Source organism: Malus domestica, chromosome 05, assembly GCF_042453785.1.
Source record: "Malus domestica chromosome 05, GDT2T_hap1".
In the NCBI taxonomy this organism is placed as follows: domain Eukaryota; kingdom Viridiplantae; phylum Streptophyta; class Magnoliopsida; order Rosales; family Rosaceae; genus Malus; species Malus domestica.
Window position 1 is genome coordinate 26,270,017 of NC_091665.1, and position 15,682 is coordinate 26,285,698.

Below are 15,682 nucleotides of genomic sequence, written 5' to 3' on the forward strand. Positions count from 1 at the left end.
GAAGTGGGAAAGCACGTTGCACTGTTCTTCTACTCGTGTCGGTAACCCTGGGTTAATTGAACAGTACCTCTACCAGCCATTAAGAAAATTCTTTAAATGTTGAACTTCATTGCAAAGTAGCCTCACTCAAAACTTCTTCATCTCCGAGAATGCATTCCAAAAGAATCCTCCTAAGTTACTCAGTGTTCCTCATTCCTTGGGATACTCTTGCGAACAACCCATTCAAAGCAAAAGTATTTCATATCATAAAGGTTGAAAGCAAGAGTATCTCATATCATACTTTCTCCATGTCCTTCTCCTTGTCTTTGTTTTCCGACAAGGAGAAAGAGAGCAATCAGCCAGCATTTGGTATCAATCTTCCGATCTGGAGCCAACTGCCTGGAACCCCTTCCTGATTGCTTACCTAGCCTTGCTCTCGAGTACTCATCTTCTTCATCTTATGCTTCCGTTTTGTCTACCACATCTACTTGGGGGACAAGTAAGGGAGGTGAAAATGAGACCTCGAAGCATGGGGAGACAATTTGCCAATTCATCCTCAGCTAGGGAAGGAGAAAGAAAGCAAGAGGTGGGCACTTGGAAAGATTGAAGAAAGAATCAAACCAAAACAGCTACCTTGTGCCTGCCCGCCATGCAGAGGAAACAAGCAGAGAAGAATGCAGCTCGTACAATCAAACCAGCACAAGGAGTCCGAGTTGAAGAACTCGAGAAGCTTCAACAACATTTGGAGGGCACCTTCGCCAAAGAGCAAAGCTTCGCAGTACAATAGCATAAAATCATCACTTGCAAGTGAAAAGCTAAGTGTCACCCTGTTCAAGAGGAAAGCTGTGGAAAGTCAACAAGCACGACCAATGATTACTTATTAGTTTTATTCATTATCTTTTATCGTAATTTTCAATTTTTCGTTTGCAATTTTTTTTAATTAATTTTCTTGCGTTACTTAACTGAATTATTTCTTTTCTTTGCAGGAACTTTTGGTTCTTTCCACCCTTGAAGTTGATTGCAGAATTTTAGCTTGGAGGGTCATCGCTTGATTTTACTGCAAACTAGGGAAGTTTTCAGTCCAATTGCTTTATTTTGTTTCTTATTATTTATTTATTTTATTTTTATTTGCATTATAGTGTTTTCTGACATTGGGGACAATGTCCAGTTTAAGTGTGGGGGTAGACATCTCTAGAATTTCATTTGTTTCTGTGTTGTTGTTTTTTTTTTTTTTTTTTTTCTTTAAAAAAAAAATATATATATATATATATATAATAAAAAAAATAAAAAATAAAAAAATCGGAAAATTTAAAAATCCAAAAATATTGTCTTGTTTCCCTTATTGTTTTGAATTAGATTTTTGTTAGTTTCCCGACCCAATGATATAATTGGATCAAATTTGAACCATGATCATCAAGAACTTAGTTAACATGTGTTTTGTGAAATTCCTAATTCTCTTGTTAGTTTTGTATATGTTTGACCATCTTTGAAAAACCAAATGCACATAGCCTTGTTAATGTGAAACTAAAGTATGAATTAAAGCGTCATATGTGAATTTAGTGACCATATTCATCCTATGTGAGTTTTTGAGCCGATTGAAAGTGTGTGCATTTTTCATACACTCCTATTCTTTCATGTGTGATGAACTTATGTGAGATACATCTCTAGAACTTGCGTAACGATCTTTCGAAATGTTTATCATTGATTGCATGAACTTGGAAATGATAGAGGCATTAGGTTTACCACTATGGCCCAAATAACCATGTTTCCCAAAGAAAAATGATATCATTAGATTGCCAATTTGAGCCGTATTTGTTGAACCTTTTATTTCTTATCACCATATATGTCTACCCTTATACCTGAAACATTTTTTCCTTACCCTTTCCAAGCGAGCAATGCGAGATTGTCTTATGAGAAACGTTTGTGAAGTACTTTGAAGGTGTTTGGCAAAAGAATAAGTGTGGGGGTATTTCATGTTTGTATTTAAAAAAAAAAAAAAAAGAAAAGAAAGATTGTATAAAAAGAAAATAAAAAGTTTTTAAAGTTTCAGTTTAAGGGTGTGATTGAAGGTATCAGAAGAATCGTTGGAGAGCTTGAGTTCTTATAAATCTAAACAAAAGAATTGCTTGCAATGTAGCTTGGAACTTGTGTTTTCCTATTCTTTCGTTTCAATAACCCTATCCCTAAGCCTCATTATATCCAATAAAAGTCCTCTTGATTTAAGTTTTGCAATTATGACTGTGGAGAAGTGATCTTTATGCAAGCTTATGGTAGAAATTTCACATTTGTTTCTTTGAGCGAAACACATTAAAACTAAACACATGTGTGATTGAGTGCATATCCCGTGAGAAGGTCGCTAGTTTGCATATGATGATTTTAAAAATAAAAACTTGAAATTGCATTAGCATGGCTATCTCACACACTACACTTCAATGATGATTTAAAGATTACTGCTAATATTTGAATGAGGAAGATGAACTTGGATTAGTTTGTTGGTGTTAGCTATGGTTCTTGATGATTTGTTTTCTCGAATGAAATTCTATGAGGGTCACATAGGGGGAAACTAATGTTTTTCATGTTAGTACTTTTTCATGTTTTCTTTGTTTTGCTCGAGGACTAGCAAAAGCTAAGTATGGGGGTATTTGATCGGATCATATTTATATATATTTTTACTTCAAATTCACTCGTCTTTTCTTAGTTAATTCCTTATATTTTTGAACTATTTACGTTATTTTTGTGTTTATAGGATTTGTTATGCAAAGAAAATAAAAATGGCACAAATGAGTTTTAAATAATAAATTCGTCAAAAAGTAAGATTTGTTTTAGTTTAAGTATTAATTCTTATCCCTTCCACCTTTAGTTTAAAATAAGTAATTGATCCAAGTTTTATATTTTGTTATGCATACACACACATATAAATAGACACACACACGTTGTTCTCTACTTTTGATATAGTAAATATGCATGCAGGTGCTTTTCGAGCTGGAGGTGTGAGGAAGAAAAGGAGCACTTGGGGATCAGAAAAGAGAAAAATAATAAAAAGCTTTGCAGAGTGTGGTAGGTGAAAGGCACAGAAGGAATAAAAAAACTGCACTTGCAGCATTAGTGTGGTGGGTGAGGCATTAGCCTCGGGAGAGAAAAGAATAAACAAGACCTTGCAGCCTTGGCAGTGGGGGGAACGAAATAAGCTGCCTTTGGCAGCAGATAGCAGGGGGAGTGAGGGAAAGGAAAGAGCCGCCTTTGGGCAGAGTGAAAGAGAGCGAGGGAAGAGAGGTCAGTACGGGGAGAGATAGAAGAGAGTGACGCGGGGCAGGAGAGAAAGATAAGGGAGAAAGCTGCCTTTGAGCAGCGGGAAGGAGAAAGGGGCTGCCCTTTGGGCAGCTCGCAGAGACGCAGGAAGGAGAGAAGGTCAGCAGGGACGCAAGGCAGTGTGACGCGGGGGGAAGCTGCCATTTGGCAGCGTGAACTGAAGAGAATGACTGACAGCAGCGGGCAGGTGGAAGGGCAGCATGAGCTGGATAAGACACGGGAAAGCTGCAGGAAAGGAGAGGGCGCCAGCGAGGCGCAGTTCACACGGGCACGAACGCAACAGATCACCTTCTTTCGGTTTAATCTTTCCAAACTTCTATTTTATTTTTGTTTTAATAATGTGTAAATAAACTTATTTTGGCTAGAGGTTAATTCAAAGCCATGAATATATTTGTAATATGAATTGATTACCTTCAGTTGTGATTTATAAGTTGTGAATTCAATTTACTTATCCGTTCGTATAAAAACTGATTTGTGTATGTTGGTTGAGAGTGCACGCTTAATTTTCATGCATGAATTTGACGCTAGAATATAAGGGAGTTTCACCTAATCGTTATGAACTTATATTCACAAGTAGTGAAGGTTGCTAGTCACAATCACGTTAAGTAAATTCTTGGCATAAGTTTCATGCAAATCATAGTAACGAGTGTCTCGTCAATGCTTATGTTTTTCATAGAACTTAATGATTCTTGCTTGTATCTCTATTATGCAACTCATGTAGGGAACTTGTAGGGAATGTTTTGGGTTGTCGTATGCAATCATCCAACCCAATAACTTGTGGAAAAACTGAGGGTTAATTAGTGCAATTCACGGTTAATTTGGGGAATTGAGTATTAATAGCTTATCGAAAAGCAACTGAAAATCAATTCATGTTCAAGTGTGTCATGTGTGAAGAATGGATCTCTAGCTAATCCATCAACCATATATTTAGTTTTACTTTTTATCTCAATCACAACCAAAACCAATACCCCCCATTTATTTTCTTGTATCAAAGTGTGCTTAAGTTTGTTTTGAACTCTTTGAGTCTAGTTTAGTGTTTTAAAGCCTACTTTTGTGTTTTTAAGTTTCTTCTTATTTTTTTTAGTCAAGTGAGAGGTTATTAGCAAGCCCTCCTAATCCCCGGCCTAGAACGATACCCTACTTACATCTATACTACAATTGTCAAAAAAAGAGGGTTTAATTTGTGTGTTAACTTATTTTTCACATCACTCTTCACCAAGATTCAAGTCAAAACGACGATCGGAGGGGCCAGACATTTTCAAAGGTGTTAAAGAAAGAAGAGGTCGGACAAATCGAGATCTTAGAAGTGCAAGAAGGTACAAGCAAAAATTCAAGTGTGCTTTGAAATGAACTGCCTGCCTCTATAAAAAATCCGCGCTCGACGGGATTTCAGAGATTGAAGAGGCGAGCTCAGAATTCGAAGAGGCCATTCAAAAATCGAAGAGGCAAGCTCAGAAATCGGAGAAGCATCTTGCTTTTCCAGACGCGTCGGCACCCGTCACACGCAAACTCAGCTTTGCGGAAATCACGAGTAATTTGTCGAAGCGCCGATCCCAGATATCGAAGAGGCGCCAGTCTTTTTCAGCTGCGTCATCACCTGTCATATGCACACTCAACTTTGCGCAAATCACGGGCAATTTGTCGAAGATTTTCGGTGAAGGAGAAAGCACGTGAAAGTTTACTGTTCAATCACGCGTTAGTTGCCGACACAAGTGAAAGAATAGTACCTCTACAGGTATTAAGGGACCTCCTATAACTGTCCACCTTCACCCTCCATAGCAAGGCAGACATACAGAACCTTTCTTCATCTCCGAGAATGCCTTCCCAACGAAGCCTCTCGAGTTACTCAGTGTTCCTTATTCCTTGGGGTACCTCAGCAAACAAATGACACCAAAGCAAAAGTATCTCATATCACCAGGGTAGAAAGCAAGAGTATCTCATATCATGCGTCTTCCCTGTCCTTTCCTTTGTCCTTGTTCTTACCTACAAAGACAAGGATAAAGAAAACAATATGCCGGAACCTCCACTCAAACTCGGGTAAGGAACCGACTGCTTGGAACCCTTCCCTGATTGCCTACCTGGCACTGTTCTCGAGTACTCGCCCCCCCCACTGCTGCTGTACTTTCAAAGAAGCTGCCATATCTGCCCGGAGAACAGATAAGGCAAGTGAAAATGATACCTTGAAGCATGTGGAGACAACGTGCAGAAGGAACAAGCAGAGAAGAATGCGGTCTGCACAGTCAACTCAGCAGAAGGAGTCCGAACTGAGGAACTCGAGAAGCTGCCACATCTGCCTAAAGAAACAAGCAGAGAAGAATGTAGCATGAACAGTCAACTCAGCAGAAAGAGTCTGAGATGAAGAACTCGAGAAGATGCCACATCTGCCTGAGGAACAGATAAAGGAAATGAAGATGATACCTTGAAGCATGTGGAGACAAGAGTAACCAAGCACGTGCTGATTCATCCGCTACTTTTTCAAAAGCAAGAGTATCTCATATCATCAAAGTTGCAATCACTCTGACGGTGGACTCGTTTTGACCCTCAAATTCTTGGGTCGACTTGCTAGGCGTTGTGGGCTGCATGTGCCGTTTCACCACCCTTGAATCAAATCCTTAAAGATCAAGTCACCAACTGGAAGAAAAGCCCATCAATCTTGAAGATCATACCGTTGACCAAACTGCTCAGGTGTGAATTAGAAAGATTGAACAGAGCAACAAGTCGTCACCTTCACCTCGTGCCTGCTTGTCATGTGTTCGAGTCAACCTTCAAGAATCAAGCCTCAACCGCCCTTGAAGAAGCTTTCAGCCAAATTCGAAATCAAGCCTCGACGGCCCTGGAAGAAATCATAAGTCTGATTCAAGATCAAGTGTCTACCACCCTTGAATCAAAACCTAGTTCAAGAATAAGCTGTGGAAAATCAACAATTGGAGGAATCCAGAAAATCCTTCAACCCAGTTCAAGATCAAAGCTGTGGAAAGTCAACAAGCGCAACAAAATACGTGCCGATTCATCCACTACCAAAGCCAAAAATCATCTACCACATGAAGCTCCTTGTGGCCCAATTTCAACCTTCAAGATCAAGCCTCGACGATCCTTGAAGAAATTTCAAACAAAAGTTCAAGAACAAGCCTCAACGGCCCTTGAAGAAATCTCAAGCCCAATTCAAGATCAAGCCTCAACGGCCCTTGAAGAAATCTCCAGCCCAATTCAAGATCAAGCCTCGACGGTCCTTGGATCGACATCTACAATAAGGGACTTCAAAACGCATCTCCTACACGTGACAAGCACATGTATACGACGTGCCTTGAAGTGGGGGCATTTGTAGACATCGAAATTTCGTAAATAAATATTGACTGATAAATAAGTGTCAACGCTCATGTATTACATAAATTTTACACGTAGCGTGTGACTCAATGAAAATTGAAATAAGTTAGAAAAGTCATCAAATAGGACACGTGTCAACACCTGGCAGAAACGACTTATTTCATCTGGGATATTATATTCAAAATTAGGCCTTGGAAAATTCTATAAATACAAGCCCATTTCATTCATTCAAAGGGAACCAATTCATATTACACCTTGAAGCTCTGAAGCTCTGAAACTTCGAAGCTCTCAAGCATCCAGGTTCCCGAAGAATCAAGAAAGTGTTCTTCGTTCTTCGTTCATCGTTCATCCAAGATCAAGCCCCAACGGCCCTTTGGATCAACCATCCACCAATTCAAGATCAAGCCCCAAAAGCCCTTGAAGAACTTCCACCAATTCAAGATCAAGCCTCGACGGGCCTTGAAGAAAGTGTTCATCGTTCATCATCCGTTCATCCTAAGATCAAGCCCCAAGGGCCCTTTGGATCAACAACATCGACAAATCCACACACATCCGACCGTTCTTCAAGATTAAGCCCAAAAGCCCTTGAAGATCTGTTCATCACTGTTTCTTCAAGATCAAGCCCAAAAGCCCTTGAAGATCCGCTCAAATCCACCTTCAAAGATCAAGCCCACGGCCCTTTGAAGAAACTTTCAACTGTTCATCCAAGATCAAGCCTCGACGCCCCTTTGGATCAACGAAACATCCACGAATCAACATCTTACGGAGATCGAATCAGAGGATCAAATTAGAGAGAGATTGTAACCCCAAACCATCAAAAAATACAAATATTTGTTTGTGCACGTTGTTCTTGTCTCTTTCGTTTCAGGAATTTTCCGTGTTCACAATTTCCTAATGTCATTTGTACTAAATCATTCACTAGTACTCACTAAAGGAGAGCTTGAACCTATGTACTTGTGTAAACCCTTCATAATTAATGAGAACTCCTCTACTCCGTGGACGTAGCCAATCTGGGTGAACCACGTACATCTTGTGTTTGCTTCCCTATCCCTATCCATTTACATACTTATCCACACTAGTGACCAGAGCAATCTAGCGAAGGTCACAAACTTAACACTTTCTGTTGTACCAAAGTCCTCACTGATTTTGTGCATCAACAAACTTAATGGCAACAAAGATGTCAATCAAGTTTGAAAAGTATTGGCATAAAATTCATGGTGCTATGGCAATTGCAACTATTCTGGATCCAAGGTTCAAGATGAAATTGATTGAATATTATTTTTCTCTTATTTATAAAGAGAATGCTCCATCAAAATTTGAGAAAGTCTTTGACTTGGCTGTTAAGTTGGTCAAAGAATATGAATTGAAGCATAGACCTCGGCTTCGGTCTTCTAAATCTTCTTCTTCAACTGATTTTCCATTATAGTCATGTGATTTCAGAGTTGGTGATCCTTTAACATCTTATGACCAGTTTGTTATGGATTCCACCATCAGTAATGAACAAACTGACTTAGATTTATATTTGGGGGAGAAAGTCTTGCCTATGACTCAAGATTTTGATATATTGTCGTGGTGGAAGGCAAATGGCATTAAATATCCTATTTTGCATAAGATAGCTCAAGATATTTTGGCTATTCATGTATCTACAATAGCTTCAGAGTCTTCATTTAGTACTGGTGGTAGGATTATCGGTCCACACCGTAGCCAACTTCATTCAAGCACAATGGAAGCACTCATGTGTTCTCGAGACTGGTTGTAGAGTCAGATGCGAGGTACTTACTGTAAAATTTCATATAAATTATGTATATGTTCAAAATTTTACTATTTTAGCCTTTTTAATTTTTACTATTGAACCAGATTCAAACTCTGCTCCTCGTGTTGAAGATTCCTCATTCAGTGATGATACTGATGTGAATGTGGTAAAAAACTAATCTTTATTTTTGTTTTTTACTTTGGAGTTATTGGTGATACTAATTCAATTTATGCATATGGGTGTGTGAAAAATCATGGAATGTAAACCTTCTATTTATACATATTGATGAATGGTGATACTAACTCAATTGATTTGGTACTCCGCTTTTGTTTGCTTTTTTTTTTTTTTTTTTTCTGATAACTGAGTGTACAATGTAAACCTTATGTGATCACTTACCTCTGTTGCATTAGTGTTGGTGTTCCTAAATGGGATACTAATTCAATTTATACATTTCTTTTGTATGCCTCTTTTGGTGACAACGAGTCGATGAGACTTTGTGATTGAACGTGCTAAAGCATTAGTGTTCGAAAGTGTTTAGTTTTGGAATATTTTGGAGCTTTGAATCATCTAGTATTCAAGATAATGACTACTTTTTGTTTTTAGAAGCTTTACTTTGTAATCATATGGATTATAATTAAAGACTTGTTTGGGTGTAGCAGAAAAATATCGTTCGTAAACTATTATTTCAATTATTGGAATTGTATGAGGACTTAAATGATTAAAATAGGGAAATGCATGCTAAAATGTACCTATAACGATGTTTAATTGTCAGAAAACGAAAATTATGACAAATTTTTCTTTAGTAATTTTCAAGTTGTTAAAAAAAAACCACGTAGACGGGTGAAAAAAGGGGTAAATGGGTAAAAAAAAAGGATAAACGGGTTCAAAAAAGGGTAAACGGATAAATAAAAATGATTAAATGGGTAAACCGTTATGGTTAAATGGGTACACGGTTATGGGTATGGGTATAACCGTTTATGCAATTACCCAACGGGTAAATGGTTATGCGGATATGAACAAGAACGGTTATGGGTAAATAACCGCAGTTACCTGCCCGCCATAACCATTACCCATCCCTAAGTACTAGAATGTAAACCTTAACACCCAGCTCATTCATGTAGTTATTTTTTACATGAGTTATGCGCCACCATTACTTAATGAGCATTGATTTATTGTGACAGAGATTTGAGATTTGATGATGAGATATGTATTGTAGTAGTACCTTATATTCTTTGACTCACTTGTGCTTCAGGATACCCTAATATATACTAGTATTATATTATTATTTCTGAGAAACTATATACTTGTTTTACAATGAGGCGTTTTCAAAAAGGTTTTCAAAATTTTACTTTTATAGGCCCACTGACCCTTGTATTTCATTTTTTTTTAACTCTAGGATTTAGTGGCAATGCTTTAGTGAGGACGAAGACTTCTAGCAAAAGCAGACATATACAAGTTTACTGCTTATTTACATATGCTCTGACATCACTTGTGTGATAAGAGTTCAAACCGCTCACATGCGCACTCTAGAATTAGTTACTTTAAATTTTAAATTAGTAACACTTTCCACATCTCTATCACTTTATGGCATCATCATCTTGAAAATGTCGGCAAATAGTGATCGATCCTGGTCCAGGTGAACATTCTGGATCGAGGTGTGTCAGCGATGGAGGCCCACGATTATGAGGCAAATAAGTTGATTGATCATGCTACCTTCGAGAAGATTAAGGCCAATGACCTTCAGGCAATCCTAACTACGGCCGGAAGGGAATCAGAGTCCAAGCGTAGGGCCAGAATCCAATTGGAACATGCGTTGCAGATGCACAAACTTGACTACCTATAAAGAAACAAACAACCTTAAGTAACCTAAGCACCGGTGGGGTGCCGGCCAAAGACTCTTTGACGGTCAAGTTATTAAGTAATATTTGAGATTCAAGCAGTAGGCAAGAGAGTATAGTATGCGATAATTGCACTACTAGAGATGTACGCGAGAAGAGTGTATTCATACCAGTCGAGAAAGAGTCATTTTAGGACACAGAATCCGTATTAAACTGGGAGAATCGCAAATGATATCTACGAGCAGATCTTTGCATCTTCTTAGGAGTGTGATTACTAGCGGTGCACGTCAAATCCCTAGTTTGTAAGAATCTCCAATAATACAGGAAACTTGACCAATTCCATACCGGCTATTCTTTAGTGTCACACTATGATGTTGGGGGACGTATGAAATGCATTTTGGCACTACTTAATTTGATTGGATTAGGGGAGCGCATTTTGTGTGGGGAGCTTGTCTACTCCCATTTTCCGTTTGGTTTGTTTGATTCCTGGATGCTAGCGGAGCTGTGGCGGTTGTCTTTCTGGGTTACGGCTTGTGGTGGTATTGTGGCGGCCGTGCTAGCGGAGCTGTGGCGGTTGTCTTTCTTGTTGTAGATCTCTATATTCTTTCACTTCGAATGAATCTTACATTGACCAAAAATAAGGATTAGTTACAATTGACCGATTATATTGTGAATTGAATCTTCAAGCTTCTGTTTTAATTCAAACCTCATCCATCAAATTTCAAGACAAATCTTGATCTCTGTCAATCGACTCAATCCTTCCTTTCTGTTTAGTCTTTTGGCATGGAAAACGGAAGAGACAGACAAACTGGAAATCTAAGAGCATTCATGTTAAAGAAACCATTGATTCCAGGAAACATGAGTCAACGAAAGACTACCCAAAAAAAAACATTCACGTTATCCGCAGAGAGCAGGCTAAATAGATAGCTGTTGGAGTTGACAACAAAAGAAACCCACCCTAATATGTTCAAAGATCCCCCAGGGCAACTTCTGTTGCTCAGTGACATACTCAAGATAGAATCTTGGTCGCTTATATTTGATCGAAGTTGTCTGTCAGTGCGCAATCAGTGATCCAAGAGGAACTCAGCTGGTTGAGCTTTAGCTGCATAGCCAAACTTCCATGTGCTGTACTTCCGGTGCACTCCAGTGAGTTTTGCAGTTTCAGCCTTCTGATGAAACGTAACCATCATCCTCGAGCATTCTCTGTTGATACATAAATTACACATGAAACATTACTTTTCTAACAAGTAAACAAATTTCATGTAACAAGTCAAATGTTTGCTACATACATGATCACACTTGGTTATTTCGTTTGCCAATGTGGTCCAAATAGATTTATTACCACGTGTATACCATAAAATTGCAATGAATCATGACAGTCAGTGCAAGAAGTACTCACAGGAGTTCATCTTCTGAGTAATTCGTATACCACTCACTAGTCTTGCTCCACTGCTTGAACCGGGACAGAGTACATTGAGCAGTATAAATTGCGGCAGCAGCTAGCATAGAAGGGGGGAACCTGAGCATTTCGTACTCCACCAGGCATAGCTCAATGAGGAAGAAGGACAGAAGCTCAAGCTGTTCATTCAATTCCAGGAAAACCAAGTACATTAATACCGTTAGGTTTTATAAAAATAAGTGAAATATTACTGCTTCTTATACTGTGTATCGCATGACTGACCTTTTTCTCTGAATGAGCTGCCTTGAGGAATCGCCTCATGAACACATACACGGTTGGAACAGAGAAGTTGAATTGTAAGCTGTTCACCATTGATTTCTCCATATCAAGCACATCTTTCCGTGAATATGCCTTATCTGATATCAGAACAAAATCCTCCACAATTGGGACAGAAACCTCCTCATACTTGCAAGCTAGTAGCATGGCTGTCACACCAACCAACTGAAGCTTCTTTCTGATCACCATTTGGCGCTCTAAGAACCTGTCTATAAGATTTACAGTAAGGAATAGTGTCTCATCCATAAGCTCAAACTTGTAGTGGACCTGTTAAAAGAATCAAAACCCGTTAACAATCTGTTCACATCACAGTACCAAACTCTTAATACTCAAACTTGGGCATCTTTAAAATGAATCCAACTAATGACACAATATGGTACCTCAATAAGCCAGTCAATGAGAATTGCCCTCATTTTCTCATTGATGTCAGGTTGGTGAGCCATGTAACTTGGGGAGACAGAGCTTGACTTCTGCATGATAAAGATTATCATTTTTTAGTAAACTGAACTTAGTCGGTAACCTCCCCCTCATTTATGCATCTACTTATCTAGTTAAAGGGTGTCTCACTAGACAATCTGGCCAACTAACCAATTTGATTGATACTTATGGCAGAGAAGAATGCATTTCTACCAAAAGAAAACCAGTAAAACCAAAACCAAACAATGAAAACCCCAGAAAAGAAAAAGGCAGAAATTGATTGTCAACATATGCACCTCCAGAAATCAGACCAACCCTAAAATGAAAAGGTATGAGACCAAAAAAAGGTAAAGATTCTCATCTAATCAAACAGGTCAGTTTTCGACAAACCAACATTTGCATATCTGACATCCTTGTATAACTATTTCGGGTTAGCTACCCTAAGCCATACGACAACACAAACATGCAGTGCTTTTTATTTTTGAAGCTCATCTGATCAAACAGATAAATGAATTCAGAATTTTCAACATTCGCTCGAAATAGTTATACAAGGATGTCAGATATGCAAATGCTTTTAATTGGATGTCAGTTATACAAGGATGTCCAATTACCCTATGCTCATATGAGAACAAAAAGTGCAGTGCTTTTAACTTTGAAGTTCATATGATCAAACAGATGCAAGAATTCTGTACTTTCAACATTGGTTAAATTCTACCCTAAGCCATATGAGAACACAAAAATGCAGCGGTATTTCTAAGCTCATCTGGTCAGTGATCACACAGACTTCCAACAAATCTTAAGGTTAACATCTATGCCTTTCATTTCTAATCCTCAAGAGCAGAACTATGTTCTTACATTGGTTTCAGTGATCCATCTAGTAGTAATACCATAGTATCTGCTTTCAATTGATCACAGACTTCCAACAAATCTTAAGGTTAACATCTATGCCTTTCATTTCTAATCCTCAAGAGCAGAACTATGTTCTTACATTGGTTTCGGTGATCCATCTAGTAGTAATACCATAGTATCGCTTTCAATAGCTAATGAAAATATACCTCAGATTTCCTGTAGTGAGCATAGATGTCATCTATGTACTCAACAACATTAAGCGGATCCTTTGAGCTGCTGCTGTCGATATCCATAATGGGGTCCTCAACCTCCAGAGTTTCATCCTCTTCCTGCAGTAATCAACAGAATGTACCCAGTTAGCCTTCTGATATATAAAGATGGGAACTTCTGAAGAAGAAAACTACTAGTAGTACTAGACAGTAAGACACACATACCATCCTATCGATTTCATCTAGCATAGCTTCGGTGTGCTTAACAAACATTGGTACATGAGCATCACAAGCCTCATCCTCAATGTTCTCCACATCTATAATTTCACAATCCACTAAACCACTAGAATTTGCAGTATACGAGCTCAGTTTCTTAGCTTCCTGATTAACGTCCTGCACAGCTTTCGGATTTGCAGCAAATGAACTCACAGTCACTTCCTTGGTTTCCTAATTACATTTAAGAACACCAAAAATTGTAATTTGAATTAAAAGCGAAAAACCAAAATGTAAACAAAAGATCCTTGTCATCGGTCTAAAAGGTACTACCTTTGGCTGCTGCTGGAGCAATTGTGCAAACCTCCTATACAAACATCAAAATATAAGAATCAAATTCTTCAGATAGCCTATTACAACAAAAACAGGAAGGCAAATAGAATAAGAGTAAATTCAAACCTTGTCACTGGTCTATGTGGCAGATCTGGCACATTTTTCTTACATTCCGCAGCATCTTTCCTGAATTACATAATTTATAATGTCTCAAATTAGTTCATTAGTAAACTAAAGGCTACTAGAAAACGAATCAAACATATTAAAACATAAACATGGAAAGAGATTCATCAGATTGTAAGAAAATGTCCCAAACCTAGAACATTCTTTTCTGGTGATGTTATGGACATCCCTTAGTGCTGGTCGATGATTCGGTCCAACCTCCTTCACAAACTTGGAACCCCCCATTCTTGGACCTTTTCCAAAATTTTAAAGAAAATAAATACAAACAAAGAACATAAATTCAAATATTCAGAAATTGAAAATTACGTTAAATTTACATCATGGGTTTTGGCTGCGTCTCTTACCTTGGAAATTTGAGGGCCTAACTAGAGCTGGGTTGTTCTCCTTTGATCCCATTTCGATCACCTTCAATACGAAATCACCATCAAACAACAAAAAACAAAAACCCCAAATTAAAATTTGAATGACATCAGAAAAACCCATGATCTAGAACACGAAGAGCAAGAAGAAAACGACCGAAAATCTGAAACAATCGAAACCCAGAACATTCGAAATTTAAAAAAACAAAACGAAAGATCGAAAGAAACCCACAAACCTTGAAGAGAAATCAAGGGACTTGATCAAAGTAATGCAAATATCAAAGCCTTGAATCTTCAAAATCCCGAGAGAGAAATGAATGGCATATGAAGCCGCTTTCTCTCTCTTTCCCCCTCTCTCTCGTCCTGTCTCTCTCTATTCTGTGCGTCTGTGTTCTTGTTGGGTTCTTTAAAACGGGTTTTTATTTATTAAGCAGATTCATATTCGAAGAAAAAAGGAAAAAGAATTTTTAAAAGCGGAATTTGGGAGAGAAGGGCATGTGCTCCTCCGTTTTGAATACAACGGCTACTAATACCTGACCGTCCGATCTCAATACTGCCGAAAGGTCACGATGGTCTGTCTCCAACGGCTACCTGGCTTTTGTGCTTTGTACCTTATATAATTTCAAATGTTTTATGAAGGCCTCCGGTCCGGTTTTTTTTTGGGTTGGGCTGGGCCTTTGACCTTTTTGTCTGTAATAATAAGCCCGTTTACTACGCTCCAAGCTAATGATTTGGCTTTTTCCTAGGGTCATTTTTGGAAATTTAGCAGATACGCTCTACAGCACTGAGGAATCTGTCCCTATTCTCATACAAGCTCCCCATGCCACGTTCCTCACAAAAAATTAATTTACTATAAATATATCCACGAAATATATGAATTAATAGTTTATTTTAAAATTATTATTGAAATTCCAAACAATGTATTGTTAAGGAAAAAATAAGTGTGTGGTTATAATTTCAGGGCGCTAATATCAATTCTTATCTTTTAGCAAATCAATTATAAATCAATCATCGCGTAATGTGATCAAGTAATATATAATTGCATTAATTTTACACTATCATTTTTAGTTTGAACCTTCAAGCTTTTAACATTTTTTTTTTAACAAACGATATTATTTATACTAAAAAACTAAAAGAGAGAGATAATGGGTTTATCCTCATAATAGGCTAGCAATAATGTG

At 38.1% G+C, this 15,682-nt stretch overlaps 1 protein-coding gene across 1 annotated transcript; it reads right to left on the reverse strand.

The window, feature by feature from the left end:
- Positions 1-11,009: 11,009 nt before the first annotated feature.
- On the reverse strand, positions 11,010-15,086 carry LOC103436189 (G2/mitotic-specific cyclin-2-like). The gene is made up of 11 exons (XM_008374615.4): positions 14,738-15,086; positions 14,487-14,547; positions 14,276-14,375; positions 14,086-14,145; positions 13,960-13,993; positions 13,639-13,860; positions 13,411-13,533; positions 12,319-12,408; positions 11,885-12,205; positions 11,603-11,781; positions 11,010-11,406 (listed from the first exon to the last, which is right to left on the reverse strand). Exons 2-11 carry the CDS (start codon positions 14,536-14,538, stop codon positions 11,268-11,270), a joined length of 1,320 nt encoding a protein of 439 aa, XP_008372837.3. The 5' UTR covers positions 14,539-14,547; positions 14,738-15,086; the 3' UTR covers positions 11,010-11,267.
- Positions 15,087-15,682: the final 596 nt, after the last annotated feature.